This window comes from Rhipicephalus microplus, chromosome 8, assembly GCF_043290135.1.
Source record: "Rhipicephalus microplus isolate Deutch F79 chromosome 8, USDA_Rmic, whole genome shotgun sequence".
NCBI classification, from domain to species: domain Eukaryota; kingdom Metazoa; phylum Arthropoda; class Arachnida; order Ixodida; family Ixodidae; genus Rhipicephalus; species Rhipicephalus microplus.
Genome location: NC_134707.1, coordinates 34422341 through 34447872, shown reverse-complemented (window position 1 = coordinate 34447872; position 25532 = coordinate 34422341). Strand labels below are relative to the sequence as shown.

The 25532-nt window shown below is 42.7% G+C and overlaps 4 protein-coding genes across 4 annotated transcripts in view; 1 reads left to right on the top strand and 3 right to left on the bottom strand.

Annotated features, from left to right (window-relative positions):
- Tbc1d15-17 (TBC1 domain family member 15/17) overlaps nt 1-2170 on the bottom strand; it is a 78528-nt gene extending 76358 nt beyond the window's left edge. Inside the window, exon 1 of the mRNA XM_075871514.1 lies at nt 2058-2170. Within this exon, the coding sequence (XP_075727629.1) occupies nt 2058-2084 (27 nt within the window). The 5' untranslated portion in view covers nt 2085-2170. The remainder of the gene's footprint in view (nt 1-2057) is intronic.
- A 356-nt stretch (nt 2171-2526) lies between these two features.
- Nucleotides 2527-11198, top strand: Rab21 (RAS oncogene family member Rab21). The gene is made up of 5 exons (XM_037416547.2): nt 2527-2990; nt 5664-5723; nt 7091-7198; nt 7779-7986; nt 10784-11198. The coding sequence occupies exons 1-5, from the start codon at nt 2853-2855 to the stop codon at nt 10912-10914; spliced, it is 645 nt and encodes a 214-aa protein (XP_037272444.1). The 5' UTR covers nt 2527-2852; the 3' UTR covers nt 10915-11198.
- On the bottom strand, nt 11061-12178 carry LOC142768927 (tubulin beta chain-like). Its single transcript, XM_075871509.1, has one exon. It carries the CDS (start codon nt 11713-11715, stop codon nt 11398-11400), a length of 318 nt encoding a protein of 105 aa, XP_075727624.1. The 5' UTR covers nt 11716-12178; the 3' UTR covers nt 11061-11397.
- Nucleotides 12179-20235: 8057 nt separating this feature from the next.
- LOC119165317 (UPF0046 protein C25E10.12) lies at nt 20236-25345 on the bottom strand. Its single transcript, XM_075871508.1, has 4 exons — nt 24996-25345; nt 22337-22541; nt 21500-21726; nt 20236-20683 (listed from the first exon to the last, which is right to left on the bottom strand). Exons 1-4 carry the CDS (start codon nt 25270-25272, stop codon nt 20553-20555), a joined length of 840 nt encoding a protein of 279 aa, XP_075727623.1. The 5' UTR covers nt 25273-25345; the 3' UTR covers nt 20236-20552.
- Between the last annotated feature and the right edge of the window lie 187 nt (nt 25346-25532).

Genomic DNA, 25532 nt, shown 5'->3' with positions numbered 1-25532 from the left:
ACACGGCCAGTGCGACGGTGCAAGGCTCACGCACTTTTGCATGCAACCTGAAGTGAGTTGGCAGTGCGCATTATTTACATAGCGACGCAAGCTGTTTTCGTTTTGCGCCCTCTGACAGTGCAGGACGTAGGCTGCACCAAGTAAGAAAATGGGATTCAGCTAAGATATTGCGCCTGACATGCGTTCGTAGACAAAATAAATGACTGCCCAAAAGCATACAAAATTTGTCGTGCTTTCAGTCACGATGAAATAGAAAAGCAGCAGCCACGGGGCCTGTTTTGGCGCAGCGTTAAATCAATGTCTTAACATTTTGTTGCTTCAGCCCGAGCAGCCAATTCTGCGGCCATTCTACGCGGCTAACTTTTGTAGAGCTATCGGTCACGAAAGATTGAGCCAGCTTCTGCCATTTTTATTCAACGATAGGCAACAGCTTCCCCCAAAGACACTAATACACGATATTGTTTTGTGATGCATAAATGTAGGCCTGCAACTCATTTACTTTCATGTTGCAAGAGAAACCACGTAGTCAGATTTTTATGCAAATGCTTATCATGTCTATGAACACAGACAAGGCGCACTCTCTAAGCTGAACCCTGTGTCTCACACAGCATGCGTAGCGCATCGTTTAAGCGTGCAGAACGAGAGGGTCGTCTGCTGGTGCCGCAATAGAAGTGGTGTGCAGCGGCTAGCCAGTTCGGTCGACATGTGAATGTGCGTGAGCCTTGCAGCGCCCCGCTAGCAGTGTACATATGGTGAACTACAGGCCGACAGTTTGGTGACCGGAAGGAGCAATCCTTTTCCGTAGGTGTCCTTCTCTCCCTCGCTCTACACCACAATGCAACTCATTGGTTTCACGCACACCCACGAGTGGTAGTAGATGTCTCGGCAGCCACACGCTTTGAGTGTCCTATTTCAATCTGCGAGGACTGCACATGCACAGCTTGTGCACTCACACGATTTTTTAAAATGCTTTTTGCTCACGTGAACATCAGTAGCCGGCACTCCTATTTTTTCGACATCAGCCGACCTTTAAACACAAACATTTGCGACTTCCACCATCAGAAAAACATTCTTTTTCATGCAACAGTTCACATTATGAATCCCAGTCTTACAACGCAAACCACGACCGCCTGCGCATATGCCATCGGGTACGTACTCCCAAGCACTCGACAGCTGTCCGATAACAATCGAAGGGCGGAAAAGCATCAATTGCGTACGTCAACGACAACATAAACAGTCGCAACAAGAAACGAACCCGCCTTGAATCGGGCCGAAGCCCCGCGCAGCGCGTTTGCATCAGCCACACGTATCGCTTCAACTGTTTCGTTCATCTTTTTTTTTTTTTTTCATGACGAAGAGCCGGGGACAGTTCCACCACATCCTTCGAAGAATACTCATGAAAAGAAAGAACACAATACGAATGTCACCCGGTCAAAATCCCTCCGGAGTGTTATCTGACAAAACCACAAAATGATCCCGAGACACACGCCGTAGAGAGGGATTAATTTCAACTCCCTTCATCAAAATGCGGTCAGCGCTACAGCTCAACCAATCAAGCTAATGCTCGAAAGCGGGTGTGATTCGATTGAAACAAGCAAACGCAAACGTCTACGACAGGCCTACGTCATCGCGATGAAGGCAATCCGGGTGTCATGAAAGTCGACTCGGGCATCTTCAGGAAAACAAGCGGACTTTATTTGAAATGCATCGAGGCGCTGAACGAGCAGCAGTTTCGGCGAGATTTGAACAAAAAACAGCTACACATAAACGTGACAAGCAGGGCAGTACGCTAAGAGAGATTTTAGGCCGTTATCCGAGCCGCTATTACGGCCATCGCATTCGCAACGGCGTCAAAACAACTTCGTAACGAACTTTGTTCTAATCTGGCCAACGAGTTCAAAAAACACACTACGGGCGTTATTCACATCTGACGATTCAAACGGCGTCAGGTGAGCTTCGCCTCAAAATAAAGTGTCGAAGTGTTCTATATTTTCGAGCGCTTGCTCTTCAGTGTCAACGGACAGTTTAAAAGAGAAAAAGGGATTAATTGTCCTTACTTGCTTCTCGCCCCCTCCATCCGCCATCTTTAAAGTTCGTTGCTGCTGCCGATGACGTTTGAAGCTTTTCGCGTGACAAAGAAACTTGCGACTTTGCTTGAAATTTTCGTAAATGTGAAAAAAGTTAAGAATAAATTGCCGAGATGCGCATAAATTAACAAATCTAGTTGGAGCGCCACGCCGACTACTACTTGAATAGATTTATTGGTTGATTTAGGCCAAACATTGGTTTTCATAGAACGACTTACGCACAACAAATAATGCGTATTGTCAACTGTAAAACTATTGGGTTAATTTGCGCGGTAATTTTTATTGCATGTGTTTATTGTGGAGCAGCTTTAGGTGTTTGGAAAAAAAAAGAATAAAAAACTTCAAGTGTAAGATAAGTTTCGAAACTTCGTCTAAAGTATGGCTGGCCGAAACAGTGCTTTCCATTGATCTTTGCGAAGTGTTGATCGTTGTCGTTCGAGGGGTGTTCGTGGCTTCTTTCGTATCGAAATAAGACTTCGGAAGCGACTGAACCAGAAAGAAGCGCGTCATTTATCAGTCTCGGACGGCTGTGCACTCGCCCCGAAAACCCGAACCTCCCTGGAAAGCAGTGTTTCTTTATTTTTTTCGTGTTCTCTTTGCTGTGCCACGGATGACTCCCGCACGCCGTAATCCGCCGCTACTCCAAAGTGCTTGTTCCTGAGTTAGCGGTGTTTCCTACCGCGCTCATCAAGAGCTTCCCGTGTTCTCGTCAAGCCGCGAAGTGAACGGATCGTGTGTGGCGTTTCATCCATCCTTATTACCGCGATGGCATCCGCCAACGCATCGGGTAGGAGCTACGCCTTCAAGGTAGTGCTGCTGGGCGAAGGCTGCGTCGGAAAGACTTCGCTCGTGCTCCGTTACGTCGAAAACAAGTTCAACGATAAACACCTCTCCACGCTACAGGTAAACAAAGCGATGCTTCGCGCCACGCACCTCCCAGTAACAACGTAACTACGTTCTTGGACTACAAACTGAAACACTTAATACTTGCGGCATTTTCTGTGTCCACTTTAATTGTAACATCTGTACTTACGCGCTGTGTTCTTTAATCGTAACTTATTTATTTTTCCGCATGCAGGCCCACGTCTTGCGTCGGCATATGTCCTTGTTTCAAATAATTGAACCGGGCCAAGCTACCCACCGCTTTCGCTTACAAGGGCAGTGCAGTCTCTGGGAAAACTCACCGCGCCCTAGAAAATCCGCCCATTTAGTTGTCAATCACTTTCCCACACTGAACATTCCGCCGTAAACGTTGGCTAGTCGACAGTGCGTTTGCGCGTTGGAACGGGGCGCGATTATTACGCGACGAATTGTACCACACTATCGAACTTTGCACCTAGAAACCACTGACGCTCAAGCTTGAATTCGTTGCGAAGTGTCTTCGAACTTTTCAAAGGAACGCTCAGTACGGAAATTTTAGTGATAAAGCCGTCAAAAGTCAATCGTTTTGCAGCGTTTCGGGTACTTTCGGATATCGGAAGTACCCTAAAATGCTGACGCTATCTGTTTCTACGAGTGCTGTGCGAGTGTTTCAGTTTTAGCGTGGCCGATTCTTCTAACCCTGTGCCTTTACTCTTTTAAATGACGGACATCGGCGAGCGTACGGCCCGACGTGCATCCGGCACTAACCGATTGTCCGAGTGTTTATCGCACTCTTTCTTACACCCTGGCGCGATACGGGGTTTTTTATCGATATAACGTCTACGTAGGCCCAAGTGAACAAATCTCTTCGCCCCTTGTACCTAATTGATGTCTCCCCCGCGTATTGTTTCGGTTAAACCCCGCCGCTTCAGCAGCAGACGCGGTGGTTTCGGTCGGTTTCGTCAGCGCCAAACACCGGCGGCCGCATTTTTCGCGGTCTTTTCTTCTTTTTTTTTTCCCAGTTGCTACGACCTTCCGTTTAATGCGTTCGCGCAAGCAATAAGTGCTCGGATGTGTACTACGTTCGCGGTCCGCCGAGTCTGACGCGAAACCGGCGTTAGTGCGAGCAGTGGTGTGTGCAATGTGTATGTGAAACTGCAGGTACGGTTAGCTGACACGGCCCTGCGGATTGATCATTCCCAAATTATGGTAGTTCACGCATAATAGCACTGACAAACACAGGTCACGCAATGCAGTTATTAAACCTTAGTTATCCGTAGCACTGAAGAAAAGTTGAAGTGATGTTTGGGATTTCCAGACCAACTTTTGTTACTGAATTAAGACATCAGTGCTTCCAAAGAGTGTCATTCTGACAGTGGTACATTTGCATACTACAAGTGTGCAGCAGGGTTTTGAAAACTTCGAAGTTGTGTGCCTGCACCAGTTTCCTTGAAAAACCACAAATTATCAGTATCTTTTGTCAGTTCATTCCATGCATTTTCTTTTTGTAATTGGCAGACATTGTATGCATGACTCGTGGTCTTAGCCACATGCCCTACGGTCCACCGTGCTGGTACAGTAGTTTGGTGGTCAGTGGCTGACCTGAATGCTGCAAGTTCAATCCCAATGACAGCGGTTACATTTTCATGCAGGTGAAATGCTCGAGGCTCGTGTATAGCGCAATGTCTATTTCATGTTAAAGAATGCACAAATGGTCCCAATTTTTTCCGGAGCCCTCCGGCGTCAGCATTCCACATAAGCATATCATGGTTTTAGCACATAAAGCTTCAGATATCCAACATATCAATTAATCAGTCAGAAATTTGTAGTTCAATATTTGAACAGTGCCATTGCATGTTTTTTTTTATTTTTTATATGTAAAAACTTGGAAATGTGCATTTCATGCAATCTGAGCAATTCGCATTATGGATTTAATTCTTTAAAGGCACTTTCCTAGCGATTGAGAAATTCGAAAACAGAGGGTGTGTTCCAAAGCAGACGTTTGAACAAGCAGACTTGCTTTTTTTAGGGCTGCAACAGAGGCTAACATATAGGTACAGCTTAACGTATACCAATATTCCCAGGTTTCGGTGCGTACGCATGTGGATCTGCCCGTACAAGTACGTTGTCAATTATCAATACTCCTATAGCCATGAAATCTCCCACAGTACATTGACAATGAATGTGTTGTGAATGTGTGTGCACACTTCTTATAGCTTGTAGTCCCGAATTTTAATACGCATGTGGATCTGCCCGTACAAGTACGTTGTCAATTATCAATACTCCTATAGCCATGAAATCTCCCACAGTACATTGACAATGAATGTGGTGTGAATGTGTGTGCACACTTCTTATAGCTTGTAGTCCCGAATTTTAATGTTTGATTTATTCTGTTATATTCTCGCAGAAATGTTTTTAGCTCATGTTATGTTAAGAAAAGGCTGCTGGTACTTGGGCGAGTTGAATACTCATTCTTAAAAAGTTAGCGCTAGTGAATGCGGACTGAAGAAAGGAACCGAGACAGAAGCACTTCTAGTTACTGTCTTTATTGAAAATTCACCCTACATAATATACAATAAAAACAAATATCTAGAAGCATTTATGACTGTCTCTCCATGTGCCTTTCTTTAGTCCATGTTGACTAGCACTAGCCTTTTGATTAAGAAAAGGTGAACACTATCAGTTATCTTTGTGGTTTGCGCTCTGTTGCAACAGGCGTCCTACCTAGACAAGAGGTTGAACATTGCCGGGGAGCGAGTACAGCTGGCCATTTGGGTGAGTTCGATGCACTTACCATACCTGCCATCAATGCAACTTATTATCACTACATCAGCACTTGTTAACAGCTTAGCACACGCTGAAACTGCTTTCGCCACACTCTCTCCAAGAGAAAATTTGAGTATTTGGGGAGCATTTCTGTCACTTTGCTATACTCATCATCTACCCTATATTCTCTTTGTACCCGGTCACTAACATTGTGCACGCTATCAGTGTGACATAGCATTCTTAATGGGAAGTGGCGAGAGCTCGGCTTTCAAGAAAGGAAACCTCAGCAAGCTGACAGACAATAATAGTTGTGTGGCATGAATGCTGCCCAAATAATCTATCTTTTTCGTAGAGTGTAGGTGTGTGTGTGTGTTGTGTGTGGCTCCGTGTGTGTTCGTATGGCTTGGAGCTGCTTTCTCGTGAAACAAAAATCGGCAAGTGTTCAGAGGTAGCGCTTCACCGCCTTATTCTTTTATTACTACCATTTCAAATCGGGTCACAAAGTTCGAAAGGGTTAGTTTTTTCCTTCGAAACAAAAACGAAATCAGGAATAAACGAAGCGACAAGTGCAATTCGCCACCCGCAAGTACAAAGACTGGGTGAATTAGTGTACTACCCATCATCCCCGTGGTTGCTGAACGATCGCAGCGCCAGAGTTTCCTCTAGCTAATTTGGGGAAACTCTATGGTTTCAACCCTCCAATGTACTTTAGCAGGGCATTCTAATTATGATTAGAGGTTGCAGATTTGGTCTCTGCCATAGCGTTCACATTTCTATAGGTATGTAATGTAAAAGAAATGCTCATGTGCTTAGATTTAGGTGCATGCTAAAGGACCCCACATACTAAATGTTTATCTGTAGTTCCCCACTAAGACATGCCTTGTAATCAGATATCGAGTTTTGACTCCAGAATTTAGTTTCAAGCTTTTGTTCATTTTTTCGTGCGTATGTCCCTCAGGTCTATGAAATCTTTGCGAAAGCAAACATGGCAGAAATTTACAGGAATGTGGCACTGAATGTTTTTCTATATTGGTGGAAGGAAAGTTGGCTTTAGGGTTGAACAACAACAGACAAAGAAGCATCAGAATTCAAAAGGATCGAGTGCTGGGCGAGTTGGTGTGGTAGCATGCTTAAAAAGTTTGAGCTCAAACTTGAGGCACTTTACCTTCCTTCTCTTGTCCTTGTCTCTTCGGTCTAAACTTTTCGAGAAGCATAAATCTCACTCTAAAGGCACTCAATATAAACATGATGCTGTCAACACGCGCTGCCTGTACATTGCTTTGTTCATCATGGGATTTCTGGCATCAGAAGCTAATCTTTTGACACAGGCCAATATTTTCTTTAAAATTTTGCACTCGCCACCTTGCCCACATAAGGACACAGCAGGCCAGGAGAAGTTCCATGCCCTGGGACCCATCTACTACAGAGACAGCAATGGTGCGGTGCTCGTGTACGACATCACAGATGAGGGGTCGTTCATTAAGGTAAGCACTGAAGGCAATCTTTCCTATCGCAGCCTTCGTTATTTTGGTTTCATCAGTTTGTGACTCCAAAAGGTTGGAAAGTAAGGAAGGAACAAGCACCAACTAATAGACAGATATACTGTCAGCATCAAAAGTTTTAAGCACCATGCAACTTAAGATACAACTGCTGCTTTAGCAAGAAGCCTTGAATATATATTTCTGCCCTGTTATAATACTTGCTTAACATGTACTGTGTAGTTTGAATATGGCCATAAACTACCGAGGAATTCGAAGTTTCTTCATACCTAGTGTTCTCTAAACTTATGACCCCAACTGTACATTCTTTCAAGCAGCATAGTAAGCATACTACGAGAGTCCTAATGGCTCTTCCTCCTTCCTTCAGAAAAATGCATCCGCATAGCACGACTTGAAATGCTTCGCGTGCATAATGTGAAGATCATCACTTCGGTCCCGACCAATTACTACACTTTAAGAAGAAAAACTATAAACAGACTCATCACGTATGCTTTTCTTGACTTGTCTAGAAGATTCATGTAGTAACAAACACACAGTCACACTCAGCACGTATTGCATTGTGCAGGTTCAAAACTGGGTGAAGGAATTGCGGAAGATGCTGGGAACAGACGTATGCCTGACCATCGCGGGCAATAAAGTCGACCTGGACAAGCAGCGCAACGTCTCCGCTGCGGAGGCCGAGGCGTACGCCGCCTCTGTTGGGGCCACGCACTTCCACACTTCGGCCAAGCTGAACCGCGGTATCGACGATCTCTTCCTTGACCTCAGCAAGCGTGAGTAGACAGCAGCCGATAAAATGCTTTTCTTCCTCTACACTCAAACCTCGGTACAACGAACACAGGTGTACTGAAATATCGGTCGTAACAAATTAAAAATAGTCTTTCAGTAAACATAGTGTTAGTCATACACCTGTATAATGAACTTTACGATATAACAAGCTTACTTGTGTGTAAGGTACAACTTGGTTATTTATGAGCTTTGAGTGTATCTATTTCTCAGACTCCGCGCTCACTTAGCGTTGACACAAGTTGTCTTTCAAACCACCTTTCTTTCAGGCCGCTAACCTTTGAAGTAACTTTTCAGCACCTTTGAGCTATTAAAAGTCTGAACACACTCACGGAAAAATGCACGCGGTGTGCTGGCAGTGGCAGTAAGTGCCTCCAAAGGTGCTGTGTGGCAGCATTTTTTGGGACGCTAGAGGAATAGGTCCGCGCTCCATTTCTCGTGGAGAGTCGCATTCCAAGAAAACCAGTCAGAACGGCTTCTTCACTCGTTGAATGAAGTACAGTCCTAATCAGAAGTTCCCAGGCCATGCTTCCGTATAAATACGCTTGATAGTGGCCTGGGGCCCCGCCGCGGTGGTCTAGTGGCTAAGGTACTCGGCTGCTGACCCGCAGGTTGCGGGTTCAAATCCCGGCTGCGGCGGCTGCATTTCCGATGGAGGCGGAAATGTCGTAGGCCCGTGTGCTCAGATTTGGGTGCACGTTAAAGAACCCCAGGTGGTCAAAATTTCCGGAGTCCTCCACTACGGCGTCTCTCATAATCATATGGTGGTTTTGGGATGTTATACCCCACAAATCAATCGATAGTAACCTGGGAACTTCTGACCCTCCCTGTACGTGCTTGGTGTGGCTGGAGACCTGCCCGGACACTGTTTTGGCACTAATTTGACTTGATCTAACTTTGCAACACTTGACTCTGCCAATAAACACGGAAGTGCCAAGTAAGCACTTATACTCTGGGACCAGGCTAATCGCGCTCATCAGTGCACTGCATTTCGAAGACCTGGAGTCCTCCAGGTGTCTGAAACTTCAGACGTCGTACATTGCTTCTAGGAGCTTGTGGTGGTCCTGTGAAGGCGTCCAAATCGTCAAGCATGTCAGAAAAAATTGGCAGCTTTGTCGTTCTGGCGTCTGCTGGTATATTTCATATGTTATTATAGTTTTTCGCAACAGCCTGCTACCCACATATTTTGCTTCTTTTTCTGTGCACTCCATTTATGGCGGTTATCAGTTATAACCGTAAAAGTTTTGTGGTGCTTTAGTATTGTTATAAGTGGGTTCGATTGTCTTTCCTGCGATGGTGACTAAAGCACACTGGAAGTCTAGAGTTGCCTCACGTGGCTTTGTGCAGTTGTAGTGTGTCACTGGGAGGTCACTAGAAGAAAAGCACACATTATGACATTCAGCTGCTAATCACCAGGGCCAGTTTTCATAATCTGGCTTTAGCATAGCACAAAAGAAAAACATGGATGAAGAAGACCGCTCAAGTTGTGTGCTTTGCCTCTGCTTTTTTAGCAGAAAACTCTTGCAAAAGGCATTTTGGACACACACACCTTTAGACAGTTTGAAAGAACATTAATTATGTAAGCTTTGTTTTTTGTGTCAATGTTTATGCAACTATATTGTGAAGTTTCTGCTAATCACAATAAATCGATTTTGAGCAAACACCCATGCACATTGTGCTTCATCTTTCTCTGTACTTCAGTAAAAGCGAAATGCTTCCAATTCGCTTCCACCTAGGCTTGTCTGTCAACTGTGCGTCGTCGAAAGTTCAGGGGCCCCCTACTACAGTGTGCATTATAATCATCTCATGGTTTGGCTCGTAAAACCCGTTATCTTTCTTTTCACTGAGAAATGGGTTCATTAGAAATTCTGAGACACCTTGTTTTGTGAAGTTGTATCAGTTTTCTGTATATTCCTTTTATGGGTTTCCTATAACAATTTTTCACACGACTCTCAGTCATCAAACTGTTGATAGTTTCGCTTCTGTTACCTTCTGTGCACCTGACGAAGTAATCTTGGTTATAGTGCTCGAATGCTAACCTGCAGGTCACAGGTTCGAATCCCAGCTGTGACAGTTACATTTTCGATGGAGGCAAAAATGCTCCAATTTTGTGCTTTGGGTTTGGATGCATGTTAAACCCTTTAATGCCTGAATTATAAAACTTCTGGACAAAATAAGAATTGTTTTCATTTCCCAGCTTTAAATAACAGCTTTTGAATAATTCCACAGTTAAATTCTCTAAAATGCAACTGTAATGCATACTTTTATGTATGTCGCTATTTCTCTACATACTATAGAAGCAAGGACCCTGCAACAAAAAAAATGTACTTCAGAAGTGTGTAACATGTCGTGTGCCACTTGTTGGGTGCATACCCACTAAATAAACAAAATTATTGATGATAAAACTTACGTCAACTGGGCGACAAAAAACAAAAGTAGTGAGAGCTGTTGCATGCGCTTCGCGCTCTCCGCTATAAGCTGCAATATAATTGGTTCTAGCATAAAATATCTTTGACAAAATGGCGCTAGATTTTTGTGCTGAAAACTACATTCCCGGTGAGTACTTGACGGACGGTCGGCATTAAAGGCGCAACACATTTCTTGACTTGCTGGCTAAAGAGTTTCTCTATGCCGCGAATACGGGACACTCGGCAGTAAAGGATTAAAAATTTCAAGTGGTCGAAAATTCCGTAACCCTCTGCTATGGCGTATCTCATAATCATATCATGGTTTTGCTGCATTAAACCCTATCAATTAACTAATTATTTGCTTCTTTGCTCACAGGCATGATGCAGGTGGCGAACACCAATGACGAACAGCATCGCAACAGCCTCGGCCGCGGAGGGAACTCGCGGCGCACAGTGGTCATTGTTGACGACAGCCCCGTGCAAAAGACGAGCTGCTGTGGAGGCTGAAGTGAACTGGCCCCGTCATCCTTTTCGTCACCGCGATAGTGCTGTATTGTTGTCGTTGTCCAAGATATCCTCGTCCTCACCGGACCGCTACTTCGAACGGTCGTCGCATTCTTCGAATTTTCTTTGTTCCTTTTGCAAAACTGTTCCTTTTTTCCCCGTCTCTTTCTTGACTCCTCTCCAAAGCACACAACCCGTACCTGTTCGTACACTTGTGTTTCCTCGTATTTCTTTTACGGTTATGGTCCTAAGAGCTTAAAACCTCACTGTGTATGTGCATATGTGTATGCAAGAGAATCGACACTTGGGCTAGTTAGTTAAGATGCATGGTATAGCTATTGAGTCCACAAAAAAAGGCTACAAAGGAAGATAGGACAAGTGCTTTTTTTTTTTTTTCAAAAATATTTATTCAAAAGAGAACATAATCGAAGAAAAAAAATCTTGGAAACAAGAAAAGCAAAAGTGAGTGAGAGAAAAAAATGTTGTCTATGGCTCTTTGTTAAGCTCGTCCCCAAACTCTCTCTCATTGTGTACGGTCACCTCCTGGTACTGCTGGTACTCGGGTATAAGGTCATTCGTGTTGGATTCTGCCTTGGAGAATTCCATCTCTTCCATGCCCTCATTTGTGTACCAGCGGAATGAAGCTTTGCGATGAAACATGGCTGCGACCTGCTCGGAGATTCGATTGAAGAGCTCCAGGATAGCCGTACTGTTCACAGCCATGTTCCGTTTCAAGGCTTTTCTCCGCTGGTACACAGAGGAGAACACGGAAAAGAGGGAATTCTTCGAGGCAGAGTCCAACATGAACGATCTTATATCAGAGTATCAGCAGTATGAGGAGGCGACTGTAGATGATGAGTGAATGTTCGAGCACAGGCCTAATGAAGAGCCATAGACAACATTTTTTCTCTCACCCGTTGTTACTCCTTCTGTTGCAGAGATTTTTCTCTTTCGTTCACGTTTTCTTATGAATAAATTTTCTTCGAAAGCGCTTGTCCTGTGCGACTTTGTAATCTTTTTCGGTGCGCTTAAACAACAGCTATACCGTGTATGCAAGAGCATTGAGGACTCTAGTGAAGAGTCAGTTGTATTTTTATTATTTTGTTATCTTTTGGCCGTCTTTTTGTGATGTAGTTTTAGCAGCAGCATTTTCAGTGTTGAAAAGAAAACCCTGCGCTGTAACATAGCCCACCTGTAGCTGTAAGGCCAGAGTGTGCAAGGCTTGATAGTGCATTGTTACGCTTGTGCTGATTGATGAACTGTAGTGTGAATGCGCAGTTGCTAGTGCATTTTGCTCATGTCTGACGTCGTGGATCTCGGAAGTCTCACTGCAAATTGATGTGTTGCTATCAAGGACGTTTACCGAGTAGTCAGCGAGTAGCTACTCACTAAAGCTAGGTGAAAAGTGATATCAGTGAGTAGTTACTCATTGATAGCTGAGTAGTTGTAGTGAGCTACTCAAAAACTGCTCATCAGCGAGGTGCCAGTAATATCAGTGAGTAGCCACTCACTGATAGCCGAGTAGTTTCAGTAATTAGGTACTCACTGAAAGCAGAGTAATTTCAGTGAGTAGCTACTCACTGATAGCTGAGTAGTTGCAGTGAGCTACTCAAAAACTATTGGGTATCAGCTACTCAAAAACTACTCGGGTATCAGTGAGTAGCCACTCACTGATGCCCGAGTAGTTGTAGTAAGTAGCTACTCACTGAAAGCTGAGTAATTGCATTGAGCAGCTACTCACCGATGGCTGAGTAGTTGCAGTGAGCCACTCAAAAACTGCTCTTAGCGAGGTGCCAGTGATATCAGTGAGTAGCCACTCACTGATAGTGGAGTAGTTTCAGTAAGTAGCTACTCACTGAGAGCAGATTAATTGCATGCAGTGAGCAGCTACTCACCGATGGATGAGTAGTTGCAGTGAGCTACTCGAAAACTGCCATCAGCTAGTTGTCAGTGCAGTAAGCAGCTACTCACCAATAGCTGAATAGTTGCAGTGAGCTACTCAAAAAATCTGCTATCAGCGAGTTTTCAGGGATGTCAGTGAGTAGCCACTCACTGATAGTCGATAAGTTACAGTGAGTAGCTACTCTCTGAAAGATAAGTAGCCATTAGGTGTCTTTGTGCAGTGTGGTCCGTTGAATGGAGCATGAGAATGCGGAGCATATATGAACACTATGTTTTACCAAGTGGGGGCTCGGCGCATGATTTGCATTAGGCGACTTGCAGCCGGTGGTGCTGCCAACCTTCTGCGTACCTGTGCATGGCATTGAAGCTATTTTGCGAGGACAGAGAGCATTACACGTGGCAGGGTTCCATTTAATAGTGCGCTGCACTGGACATGTAATATGCTTTACCGGCCTCGAAACGCACAGTTAATATAGGCAGCTGTTCACGCATCTGGAGAGCACATAACAACCTGCCGTAGTGTCACTCTGTAAGCTCATTTCTCCAAGGTTAAGAGTCTGGTGTCTGTAGAAACCCAGCTTTTTGTGGGCTTTCTTGTTCGTTTTCTCTTTCTTACCTAACATGCCACCCTTGCAATTGAAATAATTCACTAGATGTAATTAAGATCAGAATTTAGGTGAAAAGTATTATTAGATGTGGAAATCAGAGTTTTGTTTTATTGCTATAACACTGTCATCATTACGAACCCCACTTTCAGCATGAACGCAGCATGAGGCTAGATAGCATTTGACCGTACTGAATCATGATTAGACAACTAATCTAGTATTACTGAATTGATGGGATCTGTCACATTTGCAAACTGTATAAAGAAATAATACAGACTGTATTTTTTACTTATTCGTGAGCGGTAAATTCCAGGCAGTGATTGTGTTGGCTAGTGAGCACATGTGAACAGAACACCAATATTTTATTTTCAATGCTAAAGGTACAACTCGTGTGTTATTTACACTGATGGTAGCCGCGGAGCTTGTAGAAGAGCGTTTTCTGCCGACTTCTAGGGGAATGTGACTGAGTGTTTGAATTACTTTTCTACCTAGTCCCATGGGAATGAAATCAATGTCGATAGTGGTAGCCTTCCATGTCCGTGACCATTCCTGTCTAAAAAACGAAGCGAACAATTTTCAGCAGTAGCGGTCAGATGCAATGCAGCTTGTTGCTCAAGTTCTGTAGTTTTCCTTACGACCTAAAAAAATAGGTTGGCATGACCTACAAGAAAACAAAAAGCTGATGTGTACGTTCAAACTTAAGTGCACACATTTGCCCCGATTCACGCTGGCATCAAAGGTTTCATTGTGGCATTCGTGATCGTCATTGGTTGCTGGCGATGACGGTATTAAGCAATGTTGCGGGTGTATCAATTTCTGATGAAAAAACAAAGAAATGCAGTCTCAAGATGGGCACCAATGCCACATATTATGGAACACGAGGACATAATGGATGGAATACTGTATATTACAGAACATTTAGACATTATGCCCAGAATATCATACATTGCTCAACACTTGAACATAATGAACAGTATACATTACGGAACACCTAGACATGAAGTACAGGATGTACGTATGCTGTATATTACGAGACACTTAGACATAAAGTACGGAATGCCATACATTACAGAATGTGGAACATTTGACAGCTCAATGGGTCGAACATTATTACGCTTCTTTATGTAAATAGCTTTTGTACGTTAGCATAGCTTTTATTATACCCCAGATCGCTGCAACATTTCCCCGACTGTTGGGATCGCAGTGCTGTGGTTTTCAGAGGCTAGATCGTGGTGAAAATGGAAAAGACTGTGTTGGTTTGTAAAAGATGAGACTTATGCAATGTATTTGTATGATAGGATGTCTGCACCAAAATATTTCTAGAAAGTGCGCGAAAGCAGATGTCTTGCCATACTGTGAACAACATAACATACCACAGTGAGGGTGATAATTTTTGTAACTGGTAACATTGCTTGGGATGAATGTATGCTGAACTTTAAATTGAACCTATATAATTGAACTCGCATGCTATAATGAGCTATGTATGAAATTACCGTGAAAACAGCTGTTTTAACAAGTGTAAGCTCATCACGAATATTGAATGCTGTTGTTCTAACGAAGTTTGCCTCTGCTCTAAATTGAACAGTGCTGGAAAAATGTACAATGTGATGCAAGGAACGTTTTTATTTTGTCAAGTTCTGATAAATTAGTTCACCAGTTGAAGTTTGTTATGGGTATTACATCTTCACTCAAAGCATTGACAAAAAGCTTGCAAAAAAACCCTTCTATGAGTGCATGTTAAAAATGAGATGTTTCAGTGAAACAGTTATTTCTTTACTAACATATTTATGTTCGTAGACACTGCAAACATGCTAATATGTGGTATACAGTTTAATTTCATTGCAATTCTAGTTTTGCATTATTGCAGTTAAAAGTGAAAATTTCAAAATTAAATTAAGCTAATTTACACGAGCATGTAGACCTGCTGGGATCCTTGCTGTTCACACTAGTTTGCATATCTTGTTCCTGAAATCGAACTGCCAAAGCGAACCGTCTTGAGGCTAAATTCACGTAGTAATATAATCGGGCGAGGGAGTAATCACTTTATTAGTGTTTGTCTACACATAGACTATAATTGGCTTTAAGCAGTAGCACATATACAAATATTACCTGCTCTTAAAATCTGTAGCGAATGACACCGGTTCTGATTACCAATTTTCTGTACATGGAACAGACATGTTTTCATTAATGCTTGTATTCAGTTGTACAGCTACAGGACATACATTTCTTACTGAAAATTGAGTATTATATAATGATTTCAATAAATACAGGCAAATTTCTTATGGGCCTGAATCTGAAATCGGGTCAGCATTTTCGGCATAAAGTTAAGATATGAGCAGCAATAGAATATTGTACTCAGTGCACGCCTAGCAGTTTTCCATAAGTAAAGACATGTCGGTCTTGTTTATTTCAGAATAACGTATTTATTTTTGGCTGTTTATCTTATGACATTCTCCAAAGGCATAACATGCAGCTACCTGTAGTCACTAGTCAAACATTGCAGGGCACTTTCGTGGTAGGCATAAGTGCAGCGCCATCTTGTGGTTCTGCTTGATGTCCAAATCGACTGCATTGCTGCCTTGTCGTCACAGTTGTGTATTTTGTCGAACCTTGTTTGACAAAATACACAGCTGTCGCGACAAGGCCCTCACTCCCAATATTTAGTTGACAGGCACATGCATGTGAAATGTCTTCCAGCTTTTTGAATTTACATGGTATTCAATCTGTCTGATTGTTTTGTCGAGAGTTCCAGGCATTCGTTTCGCAAAGAAAAGAAGGGCTTGTATTTCGGCTGTTTGTTCAGCAGGCAGATCGTTTTTGGAAATACCCAGGGACTACCCCACAAACAGCGCACACGACAAGCCTCAACTACAATGTCATTATGTAGTGAGAGATATGTTGATAAAAGCACGGTGGTTGGTCTCTGTGAGGGCCGAAAAGTTCTCGCCGTCGCTAAGCTTGTAAGGCACTAGGCTAAAGCATTACCTGAAGCAAATGCTAGCAAGTTTTTAGCATTGTAGATACTCAACCGCGTGCTTTACTTCTAAGGGCATGACAGTTGGTCCTGGAACACACAAGCCAAGCATCACGGTCACTGCGACCCAAAGGAAAATCAGCCGACATTGAGAAGCACCAAGACTGCGTGTAGTGGCATCACAAAAAGCGGAAGTACTCAGTGCTATCTACAATTCGTGAAATGCACACAGCACTCCGTACTTTGTTTTTAGATGAAACAAAGGTGGCCAGGGCTTTTGCAAGAACATAACGTGTGCAGTTCATATGTAATGCTTTCTACAAACAACCACTTCAAAGCAAAAAAAGCACAGGGCCTGTAATTTGTAGTGATTACAAAGTATAAGTTGTTGCCCTTATGCTTTTCTTATATTCATATGCTTGTGCCCGACCCTTGGCAGCTCAGTCGTATTTTTGTTAAGTAGGAAAGTATTAACAATCTAACAATTGGGGTGCTTGATTGCTTTTCAGTTATTTCATCTAAGAGCAATTCACCTTTTAACGTTTTTTAACGTTAAAAAATAAAATGATGTGTCTGCGGCCTCTGCTGCATTACTACGACTGGCCAAAGAATGTAATAAAAAAATATTTCGTGGTACCTATTCCACGAGAATTTCGAAGAGGCGATGGCTTCAGCGACTTGCAACATTCCGCATTCAGTACCGTGGAGAAGGCTAGTTTTATGAAGAACTGTGGCGAGAAACTAGCAGTTTCATGAGCTTTGCGTGTGGATTTGCAGAGCGCGCTTTATTGTGACACTGATGGGTGGCTGGTGCGAGTGTGTGTTGCGATGGCATGCCTGCAAGTTTGACGCAGGAAATGTCGAGCGAGTGCTGTGAAGCATCTGTGAGAAAAGCTCGTGTGCTGTTCGAACTGCTTTTCGTATAAACTGTGTAAATGAGATGTAATAAAGTCATATATACGCAATGCAATCCTGAGTTGTTTACAGCTATGGTCTTGTGTTCATTACAGTACAACAGTCACCCAGATACCATGAATAACGTTTCCTAATCTTATGAAACATGAGCGATGGTGCAGATTAGGGAATCAAGTTAAGCTTCTTCGTGTGTATGGACTGGAAATGTAACTATTCAGTGCAGAAAAACAACGGACAAGGTGAGAACGCATTCGCGGCGCTGTGTCCCGTCTGCTGTTTTCTTTTTGTCTATTGTTCTTTGTGCCAATTACACTCAAACCTGGTTATAACAATCGGATCTGACACAAGAATACTTTGTTATACCTGTAAATTCTTTATAAACATTTATTCCTAACACTGTACAAGAATACTTTGTTATATAGTACCTACAAATTTTTTATAAACATTCATTTCTAAGACTGTACGTACAGCAAAACTACTATTTGATTTATTATAACCAATAATTCATATCTGGGTTTGTGATAACGAGGTTTGAGTGTAGTTATGTCTCTAGTATATGGTACAGGTGCAGTAAACTTACATGTTGAAGTGATAAAAAATCGATTTATTTACAGTAACTCTGCCGAACACATGAACAAGTGGACAACTAACTAATAGTTGCCAAGCGCAGTTGACAAATCAGTGCAAGATATTCGATACAAGCTCCGCCAACAAAACTGTTGTGAACCTCCGGCTGCCGCAGTACGAGAGCCATTCAACTTGAAGCTGGCTAACATGAGCTCTAGACACATTAGAAAATAAATGTTGCACGTACATAGCTGCAATATCACATTTGGCTCAACAGTGATATCAGGATCTCCCAAAAAAACTTACCAGGATATTCAGTCTTCGTACTAAAACCAACACAAAAGGTGCATCTGTATGGTAAAATTAACCATCTGAAACTAGCAAGAACACTAGGCAGGACATAAATCAGGCAATGCAAGTGCTTGTCGGAAATTGCCTTGGATACATGGTGTTAATGGGTGGAGCCTACACGAAATTATTAGGTTTTTGCCAGATAAATACATGCCTGTAAATAACATGTTTGCACCAACAAGGAATCATGCTCAAAGAATAATAGTAGTTTGCTCTGGGAAGCGAGTAAAAGCAAGAAATAAATTGGTATGCACTCACTTGATGATAGGGTTGTGCAAATGCAGTTTGGCTTTGTTATGAGGGAACCGTACTGTCATCAGTGCACGTAAAAACATTTCGTTTGTACGCAGTATAATGTGGTTCATTGACAAGAAGCAACTGCCTAATTTCAGGTGCGTCAATCACATCACGCCCTTTCTCGGTTTTTCATCGTAGTCTTCTAGCAGCTCCTGCTATCTCTCTTTCCTGCTACAACAGAGCTTCCTGCAGCAACACCTCCGTGCGCCGATAAGGGCAAAAATGCCGACTGCGACCAGCTTATCACGCCTATCAATGCGTTGCATTTCAAGAAAGATATTTTCAAGGAAACCAATTCGACAGCCGTCAAGTGAAAAAGAAAAAAAAAGACTAACAAAGTCAATGATGTCACTCTAAGAATATATGATATCCGCAAAACCCTACTTTTCAAAGATCCAAGATCTTGAAAGCAAAAACATGTAATGGCATCGTATACTAACGTACAATAAAACTGACGTAGACATGTTAAAAGTACAAGTTCAATAACAAAGAGTCCTTTTCGATATGCAAGAAAAGCTATTAAAACAGTGTAACGCCTGTTAGTACTTTGAGTGTAACTATGATACAAAAATAGGCATTCCTTCTTAGTGGCATGTTACTTTAGGCTAGCTAGCAAACACTGGTAGGGCATTTTTAAATACAAAACTAAGGTCAGTGTTCTATCACGAGATGTATAACTTTCAATTTGCAAAGGATCTTGACACTACCAAAAAAATATTTATGGCGATACATTGCACATGGCTTGTCCTACAGTGCACCAGAAAGACTTGAACAAACAGGTGCCCTAAACTAGCATACGATCAGAAAATTTTTGTTGCTGGAGAGATAATTTCTACCGTGTTTAGGCATATAGTGTTCACCAGAACACCTAGATTATGTGGTGACGAAACCTTAACTGCAGTCAGCCTGTTGTTGCTAAGGAACTTCAATTTAAAGCCAAGATATGCAGCGATTCTTTTGTACCAAGTGAATAAACACAAATACTTTCATTTGTTCAAGCCTTTGCAAGTTGTTCTGGTCATTTGTTTTTAAGCAGGCACATAAAAAGCCATGTAACGTGGGTCGCAATGGTAGGAACACAATACAGTACATGACTTCAACAGTGGAACGATGTTGGTAAAACCAACCAATAAAAGCAACCAGTCATTCATACAATCAACCAATACCTGTCATACCTGCCTACTCCACCCTAATACATAGTTCTGCTATAGAAGAGGAAGCGATATCTGGCCGTCTTTGATACAAAACTGTAAACTGCTCCAGCTTTCAGCGCAATACTATTTGGATCACATTGCCATGAGAGCCACGACGAGAAATCGGCAGCGATTTCTGACAATGTCCAGAAAGTGTTGCAGGGCCCCTTTATATGCCCCTTTATATTGCAGGGCCCCTTTATATTATAAAATTACACGAATAATTCACATAACAGGCCCTACTATTTTGAGATGTTCTGGAGAGCTGTCAACCACATTCAACACAGATTCAACAACCATGAAAGATACGCAAAAAATAATGCCCCTTTGGTGGGTGACCAAACCTTTGCATTCAAGATATGCATGCAAGTACACAACGGAAAACATTCAAAGCACCGCTTCGCTGTGTGAGCATGCATTAACTTTCAACAAGCGCACTAGCCGTCCCCCGTCCCCCCATACCCCAAAGAAGAAAGATATGACTCTAAAATGGCTGTAAAAAAGTCAATAAAAGCTCGAAGATATCACACATAGGAGTATATACCTTAAAATATACTAGTAAACTGAAGTAACGTGATGTATTGGCCTATATCCAATAGACTCATTGGGGAACACAGCACTCAGAGAATCGGACATACTGATGAAGACACAGCATCCATCCTATGCCTTCTCTCTATGCCCACTTCTATTTGTGCTGTCTCCCTGCGATACCAGTCGGCATAAAAAATATGAGAATCTGTGCTTCAGGAATAACAGCGAAGCACTGTCGAATGGCACATGATGTGACCGGCGGACACATTTTCTTGCAAAACGTCTTTGAAGTGTCCACCGGTTCAGTCAGTGATCTTTTGAGGCACCTGCTGGGAGTGGGACGTCAAAGATGATCGGTTCATTGACCGGCCGGTAGCGCACATCGCAGATGGCCGCATTCACAAACACGGTCTCGCCGTCGGTTGTCGTGCCGTGACCTGAGGTCAAGAGGAGAGAAACTTCAAGCTGATACAAAAATGCCCTGTTAAACTAAGCATTATGACATATAGTACTTTATCAAATTGCTCATTATGTTTCAAAGTTGCCTTTTTGCTTTTTTTATTAATTTTTTACACAGAATAGTATTCTTTACTATGTCATGCCATGCCTCATTCTCTGTATTTTCTACGATACTAAATACACTCAAATCTGGCTACTAAAAAGCCAGATATAACGAAATATTGGTTACAATGAAGCAAATTAAGAATACTCTTGCAAAAGGCACAATTCTAAGAATATACCTTTATAATGAATTTTCAGATACAATGAACCTATTTTCTGTAACTATAATAAGGTTTGAGTGTAAGCTATTATATACATCTGTGAGCAAAGGTATACGGACCATGGAAGTGCATGTCAACGTCACCATCCAGTGGCAAGCAGATGTGCTGTCTCGAGCATTTCTCCGACGAAATTTCTGTTGAAAGCATCGATCGCTCTGATGAAATTTATCAAAGAAAGGCTTCAAATGCTTAATAAGAGCTACCATTACCTTTAGTGGCTAGATTTGAAGAAACATGATGCGATTATTAGGAGAAATTGCTTGTAGCAGTTATGTTAAAAATTTCAAAAATGCTCCATTTCAGTTCAGAAGTACTGCAGTAGGTGCTTTGATTGAGATGCATGTTGCGGACCCTGGACGATCTGAATTAATTTAGTGCCCTCACTACGGCATTCCTCGTGATCACACCGCAATTTCGGCAAGTACGAGAACCCAACAAGCTTTATTCCTGCACAGAAGCTGGCGACCTCACCCTCGTGGATATGTCCAAACACGTGGTAGCGCGGCCGCACCCGGTTCTGCACGACGCTCAGAAGCTCGACACAGCCGACGTGCCGATTACGGACGCAGAAGTCACCGTGGCCGATGGGTGGCGTGTGCGTCATGAGCACGTCCGTGTCGGTAGGAATGCGATTCCACTTCTCGAGCAGAGCCTGGCCCCTCTGAAGGTTGAAGGCCCAGTTGTGGAACCGCGGCTGCCTGCAATTACAGCGGGGCATTGAAACACAAGGAGACTTGTGTGACCAAAGAAGCTCGCCAACTGTTTAAAAAGAAAACTTGGAACATGCTTCAGCTTCACCCTGAGGAGTAGAACATGATAGTGTAATTGGACTTCATTCACACTGCCAGCTTGCACATCAAAGTCTGCCGTTGATGTTGTTTATGAATTACCCCTAATATGCAGAGAGAGCTGCATTGGCCTTGCGGAACCCTGTGGCAATGCACTCTTAGTGTAAGAAAGAAGGATAGTACACATGTGACATCATGTGATTGCACAACACGCTTCGCGGATATTCAGATTTAGGAAAAGAGCAAAAACAAAGTAGCAAAGAAATTTCAGATGCGTTTTTTTATAGAGCAGAGGGGTAGCGATTGTGTGAGTGAAGCCTCGATTTATCAGCATAAATTTGAAGTGCGATATCTGATAGTGTGTTTAGGTAGATTATGGCACAAGCACGCTACGCATGCATTGATGAAAAGTGGATTTATAAGCCTGCCTTCCCAAGGAAACTAACAGTAGTAGAAATCAACTACTGATCCTCCACACCATTCATTTTGTCACGGACGACAAAGCGAACGCAGTACGCACCAAGGAGATCCGTAGACCTTAACGCCGCACGCAGTCGCCTCGGCATCTTCCAGGTAAGAGCAGTTAAGTAGCCGCCGTTTGACCATTGCAACGGCTTCCTCGAGCGCAGCTCGAGCACGAGACTGTGAATAGCCAGTCGTGGCCGGGTCGAAGGACAGCTCGTGATTTCCCGCTATGACGAACTTGTGCCTGTGAGGAAGGGTGGCTGCAAAAAGTCATGGAGAGAACAGTTTGTTTCACGCCTTCACACAGGACAAAAAAATTGGGTGAAGATGAAAGCTAGAGCAGACAAGAAGCCACTGCTAGAGCAAGTGTTTAAAAAAATTGCCTTGAGAAATTGCTTGTTTCGGCAGCAAGCTTTCTTTGGTGGCTTCTCAATGATTCACGCCTTGACATATAATACTTTAATAGGATTGGATGCATGAACTAATGAATGCTGATGGGGTGGTGGCCTGCGTGCCACCAAGCTAGAAAAACAAAAATAACTTTTTTTTTTAAGTACGCTGAATGACTTGCTAAGTGATCCACTACAGAAGGAAAAAAAACGGACTATAAAATTACAGCACAACCCTCTATGCTCCAGAGAGCACACTAACTTTATTTTCCTCACTGCACTTACTTTGCCATTTCTCTGCACATTTCTGCCACCAATCTCCTAACGGCCTCTTACTAATTTCTATCGTGGATGGGTTTACCTTTCCACTGTTTTCCTGCAAAAACATTATCCACGTGAGAACTCTCATTCGTAGATTAATTTTCTTGCCCCAAGCGCATTCTCTCTTCCACATTCCAGCGAAGAGGCGTAAGCGCCACTAAATAAACTTTTCAAAAGTTATGTACGAATGTCACGTTTAGTAATAGACCAAGATCTCAACAGAGCAAACACGAATATAACGAATCATCGGTTATAACAAAGTAAGTGAAGAACAGCTTTGTCAATCATAGGTACAGTGTTACGAATATACATATATAACAAATTTTTCGATAAAGTAAATTATTTTCGGAGGGGTTTGATTTTGTAATAATGAGGTCTGAGTGTAACCTCCATAGCATACAGAGACTAAGGCAGAGAACCGAAAAAGAAAGAGCCCTGACCAGTATGGTTGATTCGAAAAAATGGTTTGCATGCCAGCCCGTGGAAAACAAGGATGCTCAGGCATTTGCAGTAACTATTTTCCAATATGTCAATTGCTTGAACAGAAGACGATGATGGCAAAAATTAATAAAGTGTTTTAGTTGTACAGCCTCTTGTATCTCTTCAATGAAAAACCTGTGATTCCCAAACCGCGGGTCTGTTAGCACCACCTTCCTCCCAGTCAGTCACCAGAGTTCGTCAATTATACCAGTTCTAAAACTGCTTTCTGAAACCTGGGCATGTAGTTACATTTTTGGCAAATGTTACCATTAAAAACAAAACTTTCCCTCATATACTATCATTTCTGAATATTTCAGGCCAGGATTCCATCCAACAACGTGTCACATTTTAATTTTGTGCAACATTAAAGCTGGTCTTGAGATGCCACACATGACCGCCACTGACAACATTATGACAAAGCACATTTTTGTATAAGAAGATGCTTATTATTTTGACAACACAAAACGATTACGTTTGGCTACTATGTACCAATGAAAAATAACTTAAGCTATGAAATTACCTTAAGAGCACTAAAAAGAAACGAAGACATGCTGACAGGTTCTGGTTATCTGTGATGTAAGGACAACAGCCATGTGTCAACTGATAGGAGATTGAACAATAAGGTATTCACACAAGGGTACTACAGATGTTGAAAGGTAACTTATCAGTCTCTTCTTATCAATCTGTCACTGCATGTTGTGAGGCATTGCACATACTAAAAATCTGCATGGAAAATGACAATCAGAACTACCGAGACTACATTGATCATAAATGTTGTTAATGTATGTAAAAGTCTGATCAAATTAGGGAAAAGGGAGTCATAAAAAGAACAAAGGAATAAAGCAGGCGGTTCAGCTCGTATATGCTACCAACGGACGCAGGAAATCTCGTATACAGCTATTTCGCATTGTCCACTTTCCGATCTAATCACATATGATCGATCGCATGATATCTATCAAAAAAATTGGTGTTAAGGGCTTGTTTTTTTTTTTCTTTGTAAGACACAACAACAACTAATGGTAACAAACGGGCTGTCAAGCCAAGAAAAGCACAGGGGACATCATTCAGTCGTAGTAATGTGGTGACTTAAATGAGAAGCAATCAAAGGACAATTAACATTACCGCCGGCAGGGACGTACCAATCCTGCAACCTACGAGTAACGCATCCGATGCTCTATCAAGTGAGCTACGGCGGATTTATTCAAAGGTTGCCGGTTCAATTTATGCCGGTGGCAAATTGTCCTTTTCTCAACTCTGACTTAATTCTTTACATTTACAATGCATTGGGTCATAATTAAAATGACGCGTAACTTCCCTCGGATTTGATTTGTTGGTTTCCTTTAATGCAAGATACTTCTGTAGTTCGTACGTCGAGAGCGGGATTACAGTAACACTTTCGAATTGCATGTATCGCGAAATCATACGATCATATCGAAGAACACTCGAATCACGTGTGTACCCAACGCGTGTATCACATATAAGGAATGTTCACCAGGTCGTAAAGTACACGTAACAGAAACACACCCAGAAACCGGCTGAAGGCGTCCACTTCTTCGGCAAGGCCCCTCTTCGTGAAGTCGCCGGCGTGTAGAAGCACGTCACCGTCGGGTATCGGGTAGCGCATCCGCTCGATCGCGCTGTGCGTGTCCGAGATGCACACGAAACGAACCGCGTCCTCTTTGACGGGAGTGTCCAGCGGGAGCGGGGTGACCGCACGTACCGTCTGGGTCGCCTTCAGTCGGTTCCACGCCGTATCCGAGTCGTGGGTCAACGGATTCACGGCCACGGCACCGCTGTCCATCTTTCACGCATAGGCACGCACGCATCTGACTCGTTAGTTTCGTTTTCTCGGCTGCCGCGGCTGCTGGCGGTTTCAATGAAGTGCAAAAGCTACCCCGGACTACTTAATTGGCAAACAAAATTTGAATAAAAATAAATTTGTTTTTACAGTTAAAATTTTTGCATTTTTTGAAGCTTTTGTAATTCAAGTTCTATTCAATTAATGTGTTATTTACTTTGTTTTAATTTACTGCCGTCCTAGTACTAGCTTCAATGGCCGCG